This window comes from Propithecus coquereli, unplaced genomic scaffold (genome assembly GCF_000956105.1).
Source record: "Propithecus coquereli isolate 6110/MARCELLA unplaced genomic scaffold, Pcoq_1.0 Scaffold861, whole genome shotgun sequence".
In the NCBI taxonomy this organism is placed as follows: domain Eukaryota; kingdom Metazoa; phylum Chordata; class Mammalia; order Primates; family Indriidae; genus Propithecus; species Propithecus coquereli.
In genome coordinates, this window is record NW_012154852.1 from 265158 (window position 1) to 273874 (window position 8717).

The 8717-nt window shown below is 42.8% G+C and overlaps 1 protein-coding gene across 2 annotated transcripts in view; it reads right to left on the reverse strand.

The window, feature by feature from the left end:
• The window catches only part of LOC105826204 (ubiquitin-protein ligase E3C), an 86238-nt gene extending 77889 nt beyond the window's left edge, over nucleotides 1-8349 (reverse strand). For both annotated transcript variants that reach the window (XM_012664138.1, XM_012664139.1), the window contains exons 1-3: nucleotides 8267-8349; nucleotides 1752-1909; nucleotides 1368-1600 (exon numbers count right to left, since the gene is read on the reverse strand). In XM_012664138.1, the coding sequence (XP_012519592.1) occupies nucleotides 1368-1600; nucleotides 1752-1909; nucleotides 8267-8289 (414 nt within the window). In that variant the 5' untranslated portion in view covers nucleotides 8290-8349. The remainder of the gene's footprint in view (nucleotides 1-1367; nucleotides 1601-1751; nucleotides 1910-8266) is intronic.
• Nucleotides 8350-8717: the final 368 nt, after the last annotated feature.

Genomic DNA, 8717 nt, shown 5'->3' on the forward strand with positions numbered 1-8717 from the left:
GACACTCTAGCCCAGGCAACAGAGACTCTGTCTCAAAAAAAAGAAAAAACAGAAAAACATAAATACTAAGAAACCACGAAAATTTGACTGGATCCATTTTGTGATGTCAAAACACCTTTAAACACATTCCTCTTCTCCACATTCACTTTCAGTGCCACAAACTCAACCACTCCACAAATATTTAGTACCAAAAAAGGAAAGCTTGTGGAGGTAACCAGTAAAAAATTACATAAATTGACTAAAGATTATGAAAGGTAAGAAAAACTGGAGTAACAATTTTAAACTGATCAACAGATAGCCACTGTTGAATTCATTAGGGAGTTTTTGTTTCAATTAAAATTTTATCAAGGTTTCTGGGAGACTTTACCAAAACTGAAAGACTTCTAGAGTTTTAAATAGCACCTAAGTCACAGGTGAATCCGACTTTGCAAACTGAGATCCACTGTTACAAAAACCTGCCCAAAGTGAATTCTAACAGGTAGAGTTAGGCCCGTGGCTCCTAACTCTGGCTGCGCGTTAGAACACCTGGAGCTTTGGCAAATGCCCACAGTGCCACCAGAGGACAGTTCGAGTCAACTCCTCCCAGGCAGAGTCAGTCGGCAGCTGTCCCAACTGCTCCCAGTGGTTCTGATATGCCGAGACTTGAGAACCAGGGTGGTGACCAACAGAAAGTAAAATAAAATAGCAAACAAACATCAGAAAAACTGGCTCTATCTAGCTCAATATATAAGTAGATTGCAAATCATAAATACACAGGATTATATTCATTTGATGCGTTAACTCTTGCCCCACATATCATGTTCTTCCACACTAGATCAAAACCTTAGATTAAATAAATAAATGCCTCAGAAACTAATAAACTGAATACCTAGAAACACATACAAATTATTATACACGCTCTATTATGTACCATTTGAATTAAAAATAGGTGATACTGGCCAGGCACGGTGGCTCATACCTGTAATCCCAGCACTCTGGGAGGCCGAGGCGGGTGGATTGTTTGAGCTCAGGAGTTCGAGACCAGCCTGAGCAAGAGCGAGACCCCGTCTCTACTAAAAATAGAAAGAAATTAATTGGACAGCTAAAATATATACAGAAAAAAATTAGCCGGGCATGGTGGCGCATGCCTGTAGTCCCAGCTACTCGGGAGGCTGAGACAGTAGGAATGCTTGAGCCCAGGAGTTTGAGGTTACTGTGAGCTAGGCTGAGGCCACGGCACTCGCCCCAGGCAAGAGAGTGAGACTCTGTCTCAAAAAAAAAAAAAAAAGTATGCCTGGAACAAACCTATTCTTCTGAAACAAGTCAAGAGAAAACAAATGTGTGTACTATTCGACCACATTGAGCAAGAAAACACACATACTCCACACCTTAAATAGCTGAATCCACCGTTTCTGCTCCATCTGGATACACTGCTGCATTTCGGAGCTGGTGGTGACTCCGACACTCTGGAACGCTGTGACGTACTCCTCCCGCACCTCTGGCTTCGTCTCCGGGTGGGCCAGCTTGATGATCCCCAGGCAGGCGTCCCGGAGGCACCGAGACAGCATCACCAGCTCCTCTAAAGTGAAAGGCATCATCGACGACTGTCTTTGACCTGCGACTGAGAAACACAGCCCAGTTTTCTGTCATACATTTCTTTTTTCAGTTCTTAACATACACTGAAAGACTTAAAAGGCTTAAAATCTTTCTACTGTCTATGAAAACTGACAGGCCACGTGGACAGCGACGAACGGATTTCTCAAAATTCTCACCTTCTATGGGATCACCGAAGAACTCATTATCATGTATGGAAATTAGCGAATGACTAAACAAGGAGCTAAAAAGGTAAAAGAGTGGGATGATTCGACTTGAATCCTCAAAAGACATAGGCGAGCCCCTTGATATCACCTGGAGCAGTGGGACCATGGACCTTGGGGTGGGGAAAGGGAGGAAAAACAGTTATTTTAAGGTCAGTTTTAGTTCGGGAACAGATTAAGGCAAATGTAATCCGGGAACATAACAATCACATTAACACTTACAATACTTAAAGGGAAAGTCACTGTAACCGTGACAACATAGGTTAATAAACAGCATATATTAATTTAAAAACAGTACATCAACCCATCACTCTTCACGAATGTGCCTGCTACTGTATCACCCGGATAAATCAAGTTACTGAGAATGAGCCAGTGGTCCCAAGGCTGAGGCCACGACTGCAGGCACACACTGTACCAGGCTTTTATAAGGAAAACCGTCCCCCTTTCCCTCAACTCAACGTATCATAAAAAGACAAATCATTCTGGTCTCAGGAACAATCCATCCAGTCACGTACTTTTAGGAACATCCAACACAGTTTAAGGAATATTAAAAACAGTTCAATCCTGAAGCAAAACGAGGACCTTCCTCAACGATGCTTCCCCTTTCTGCACTGGCCGTGTCCACCGTGTCAGGAGCCTTCGCCAGCCCCTGCCACTGCTGCTGCTGTCCAACCACAGTGGGGGGTCCTCAGAGAACTCTGTGGTCTCCTTCACCCATCAAGAGCATGACCTCTTAAATTTCCTCGTTACCTAGAACGGGTTCCGTTTCTCTCTCATCTAAGTCTGCTTCCTTGTCTTATGGAACGTTTAGGTAACAGAGGTTCTCCTGTAAGCTCTTTCCAAAGTAGAAAGCCCACAGTGCCCTCTAGCATGTCAAACCAATCATGGGTTACTAGACGCTGTGGGTATTCAGGGCTTACCTCCCTGAATATCTATTTCCATAAAACTATAGGTATATATTGTTAATAGATGAGATTTGACCGGCAGTCAGAATGCACAAATTCTACAGGAGAGCAAAGCATAAAGAAGGTCACCAGTTATCAGCAGTCGGGCACTGGTGGGCTGGGCTGGGCTGAACTGCCTGGGGTTTCCCAGTCCCTGTGGGGCACGGTTCACAGAGGGCGCAGCTCAGGGAAGGCACTGCCACCAACAGTGCAGCCTCAGCTCCACTCCCAAGGGCACCATCCTACACAGCTGCACACACCTGGATCATACTTGCAATTCTAACACTTTGTGTCTAGCACTATGTTGAATGGACTCACGAATTAACGAATGAAAGCCGTTCATCCAAAATAAAAACATAGCAGGGACACACAAAAAAGAACAAAGTACAATTGTCCTTCCTCACTGCCAAAGCCTGGATGACGGAAAAAGGCTGTTGATGTGGAGGATAAAAGCGGTACAGGGCTGTCCTAACTGCACAGCAGTGGCTGCTTCTAATTGCCCATCCCGTGAGAACAGGAGCCCTCTCCTACTTCCCTTATTTATTTATTTGACAGAGGGTACCGCTTTGTCACCAGGGCTACAGTGCAGTGGTGTCATCACAGCTCAGTGCAACCTCGAACTCCAGGGCTGAAGGGATCCTCCTGCCTCAGCCTCTTGAGTAGCTGGGACTACAGCCGCACACCACCATATCCAGCTAATTTTTCTATTTTTTGTAGAGATGGGCTCTTGCCATGTTGCTCAGGCTGGTCTCAAACTCCTGGCCTTAAGTGATCCTCTTGCCTTGGCCTCCCAAAATGCTAGAAATACAGGTGTGAGCCACCACGCCTGGCCCCTCTCCTATTTCCTGAGTTACTCCCCACCATGCTTAGTACCAGGCTATCCACACACAGTGGTGTTCAGTAAAAATTTTACTGACACAGAGAAAAAATCTAATGTCATATATTTTGTTGACATTAGTAAAAATAAATGATTGGTACTTTTTAGTTCCCTTGCTACTAAATGCAGAACTACAAAAATAATAGATAATATTGAAGAACACATTCTGTTTAGGAGAATATGGTATAGGTAGTGTTAACCAGTTGCAATGTGGACCAAGTATTTTCCAACTCTAAAAAAGTGATGAATCAGCTTCAGCTGTCATCCCTGTCAAGAATCCTTGTACTGAAAATCATCCTCATATCATCAATTATACACATTAATGCCAGGAAGCATAAAATCCTTACACAGCTTCCCTAAAAAAAGAATAGGGTAATTAACCAACAGTAACTTACTGTTCTGTTTAAAATCCTGTGAAATAAGCAAAAGGAATTAGTCACATTTACTTTAATGTCAGGAACTGGGACTGGCAAGAAGGGTAGTGATGTGCCGCGGGTCCCTGGCACGAGTGAGAAACAGATGTCTTGGTTCTCTGATGACCACTCTTTCTGCTATGAACACTGACTCAAATATTCCTCTAAAAAGAGGTCAGTTCCAAAGACTTATGTGCAGATAAAAAGTCCATAATTTACTGCAATGGCAAAGACGTTGATTCATAACTCAGGGGAACTGGTTGAATTACCGACCATCAGTGAAACCTGAGGCACGTCCCTAACCCCTGCCTCTACCCGCAGAACAAGGGTTTTCACGTTCTGTGTCTGTGGGAGTCCTTCCTCCTCCCTGCCCCAACTTAAAGAGCTCTTGTCTTCTATATAAGAATGGATTTTTGCCTCAAAAAGTTTGCAGAGTACTACTATAGACTATTTTGGAATTATTTGATCAAATAATTAACAGCATCAACTGTGGACATGTGGGCAAAGCACCTTTGCGTTATGTCCTGGTACAGGGATGCCTGATGGAAAATAGTAACCGGCTGGCTGTATGTTCGTTCATCGTCAGCAAGAAGGGAAACTACACTGGCTGATTTCAATAGCAAATACTGAAAATGAGGCAAATAAATAAAAACGCTATTTGCAAAATGTCTGGTATTCCAAAATAGTTGTTCCCTATCCATCTAGAGACACTCTAAATGTACTAGGTTTTTAAGTATGGAATGTCCGATTTCCTTAAGTACTAAGCTCGACAGTCGACGTCTCTGACATGTCACTTTGACACTTCTCGCTTTATTTTTATTGTGAAGGTGCATCCTCAGTCTTTCAAGCGCACGGTTTCGCTTGTGATTATCTTTCAATTGTATCTTTTAGAGCAAATTTTGTGAAACCATGGATAAGTCAAAAATCCACGTTTTTTTTTTTTAACATTAGTTCTGTTATAGAACCAATGCAGCGCAGACAGCTCGAAATATCAACGCAGTGTTTGGGAAGGATGTGGTTAATGAACGCGTAGTATATTGATGGTTTGACAAGTTCCATTCTGGTGATTTTAATCTTGAAAATGAGCCACGTGGGTGACCTGAGACCAAGGTGGATGATGATGAGCCAAAAGCTCTAGTGGAAGCAAATCCATCTCAACCTATGTGTGAATTACCAGCAAGGTTTGACATGACTATTCCAACAACATTGGACCATCTGAAACAAATGGGCAAGGTAAAGAAGCCAGATACATGGGTAACACATGAATTAAATCAGCATCAGAAGAGAACTGTCTGGAAGCTTGCCTTTCTTTGCTGTTACAACATAAAGGCAAACCATTTCTATACAGTATTGTTACCTGTGACGAAAGATGGGATTCTTTTTGACAATCGCAAGTGTTCAGCACAACAGATGGATAAAGGTGAAGTGCCAAAACACAGTCCAAAACCAAATATTCATCCCAAAAAGCTAAAATCCACTATGGCTTCATGAAACCTGGTTAGTCGATTATAGCGGATGTCTACTGCAACCAATTGGACAAAATGATGAGGATACTTGTGATTATGCAGCCGAGATGGTCAATACAGACAGGCCAATCCTCTTGCAAGACCACATGTCACAGAAAAAGCAACACTGCTCAAACTACAGAGGCTGGACTGGGAAACTCTCTGTCACCCGCTGTATTCACCAGACCTTGCACCAACTGACATCACTTCTTCCAGGCTTTGGACAGCTTCTTGCAAGGAACAATATGCAATTCTCAAAAAGCTGTGGAAAACATCTTTTGTGATTTCACAGCCACTCCCTCTCCAGGCTTCTTCGCTGCTGGCATAAACAAGCTACCGTTAAGATGGCAAAACTAGGCTGGGCGTGGTGGCTCAAGCCTGTAATCCTAGCACTCTGGGAGGCGGAGGCGGGCGGAGACTCTGAGCTCAGGAGTCCGAAACCAGGCTGAGTAAGAGCGAGACTCCGTCTCTACTAAAAATAGAAAGAAATTAATTGGACAACTAAAAAAATATATAGAAAAAATTAGCCAGGCATGGTGGCACATGCCTGTAGTCCCAGCTACTCGGGAGGCTGAGGCAGAAGGATTGCTTGAGCCCAGGAGTTTGAGGTTGCTGTGAGCTGTGATGATCCCACGGCACTCTAACCCGGGCAACAGAGCAAGACTCCGTCTCAAAAAAAAAAAAAGAAAAGAAAAGAAAAAAGAAACTATCTAAAAACTTGTATAATTCTATCAACTTATAAAATAATAATTAACAATATCTCATTTCTTCTTTCACACACCATGATTCCATTTCCTCACCAAAGGTAAATATCAGAAACGAACAAGCCATTATCAGCAGTACTACTGCTACTGCCAGGCTGGGACACTGAGGGCAAATGGCAACCTCCTGTCCCAATGCTCCCCATCTCCCTAAGAAGACCTGTCACTCATGAAGGATAAGGTTGGCACTGAGACGTGACTGATGTGCACCAAAACACACTGCAAAACAAAACACACCTAAAATCTTATATTTTAGTTTGGAAATGAAAGTCCAGAAAGGAATTTTTCCAGGCATTACGTTATTCCAGGGGTCTCTCTCTCTGCTTGTGCCACTGCTGACACAAGACAATCACTTAATGTTTAGATGTTTCACCAGGTACGGTGGCATCGCTAAAAACCCCCTTTACTCACTTAAGATTCATTAAGATTAAAACACAGGAAAGTAATTCAAAGTAATGCTGTTCATAAACTGACGTTTTGTACAGATGGTTCGAACAGCAGTTCCATTCATAAAGAGGCCAACTGTGGCCGATTAAAAGATCCTAAAATGTATCTTTTGCTCTATATATTGCATTAAAAAGCCTCGAATCCAGAAATCTCAACACAAGATTTTTCAGCACCATCTTATCTTACATGGTACAGAGCAGATTACATTGCAGGTGAATGCATATTTAAATTCTGGACATCTACCCTCCACCTGCCAAAAATTCTTTCTTCCAACTTCTACTTCTTGTTCCTAAAAAGAAAAAAACCCACCTTTTCCTTCCACACTCTCGCCCTACAACTGAGACTTGCCTTTCCTTTACAGGATAAGCTGGCTCACAGTGCGCAGTCGATATGCTGACTGCTTTATTATTAGCATAGTTAACACAACGTTTGCATTCTCTAGGTCTGTTAGGAACCAGGCTACACCGCAGGACGTGAGTGGTGGGCCAGCCACGGAAGCTTCGTCTGTATTTACAGCCACTCCCCATTGCTGGCATCACCACCTGAGCCCCGCCTCCTGTCAGATCAGCAGTGGCGTCAGATTCTCATAGGAGCGAGAACCCTACTGTGCATACGAGGGATCTGGGTTGCAGCCCCTTAAAAAATATAATGCTTGATGGTCTGGGGTGGGGCTGAGGTGGTGATGCTAGTGCTGGGGAGCGGCTGCAAATACAGATTATCATTAGCAGAGAGGTCTGACTGCAAAAGAAATGCACTGTGCTTGTGTCATCCTGAAACCACGCCCCCCACCCATGTCCATGGAAAAATTGTCTTCCGTGAAACTGGTCCCTGGTGTCAAAAAGCTTAGGGACCACTGCGCTAAGTCTAATCTCGAATTAACTGAGTTACACACTTCATCTTTTTGTATCACAGTACAGAGAAACTGGCTTAGACTTCTGATGGAGGAAAAAATCCAACAACGTGGTAAAGGGCTAAGTCAGTTTGCCATGAAGAATTTTAAATATGATTATTTCTTCTTATGCATTCTATTAAATACATATATTAAAGATGCTTTCAAATTACACATTTATATATGAAAAATTACATTATTTCAACAAAAAGTTTTAAAAACCAACTTCTACATTGTATTAATGTTTGTAATGATGTCAAATTTGCTTCAAATTTATATTTTCACTGTCGAAAGAATATTAAATCTCTTCTGATGGGTGCCGGCGGGGGAGGGGGGGATTAAAGTCACACGGAGCAAAGAAATTTCCATGTCCCTTGTAAAAAAAAAAAAAAAAAGACTGGGATTTTCAAAACAAATTTACCCTGAGATAAAGTCATACTCTTAATAACATACGGACAAATAGCTATATAATTAGGCATTAAGCTTTCTTTTTGTAAAATCAAGAGCATCCAGAATTTGTCTTCCAATACAAAATGAGTTTAGTAGAAGGACTTAAGAACACCTGCATGTAGCATCTTTGATTGGGCAGCCACTGCCTGTGCCCTGGAGCTCACTCTGTGATCGTGTTACATACCCGGTGATCATGCGCGTTGTCATGGAAGATATCAGAAACCACAGGTGTCTCAGAAACCTGGCATTGAAGGCTAAACTATAGAGGAGCCTAAAAAGGAATGGGGGAAAAGTAAGGAAGAATAAATAAGCAAAGTGAGCAATTATTCACTCAATACATTTCTTTTAAAAAAAGAACAAGCTATACACTGAAGATAAATGTACAATTTAGAAAACACCTATGCTAACACTACGAAAGCGGCCTCCTACAGCGGCCACCTGAGGAGGACACCAGGGCGCAGCCTTGCGCCGGCTCCCGGATGCAGCGCACGCTGCCTGGAGCAGGCGAGCCCAGGACGTGGCCAGGAGACCCGTCCAAAGACAAAGGTGCAGGCTGCTCCCCTTCTGACTACTCATCATATTAACATACCGTGATGTATTAATTTTGTGCAATATTAATACAGTACTATTATTAC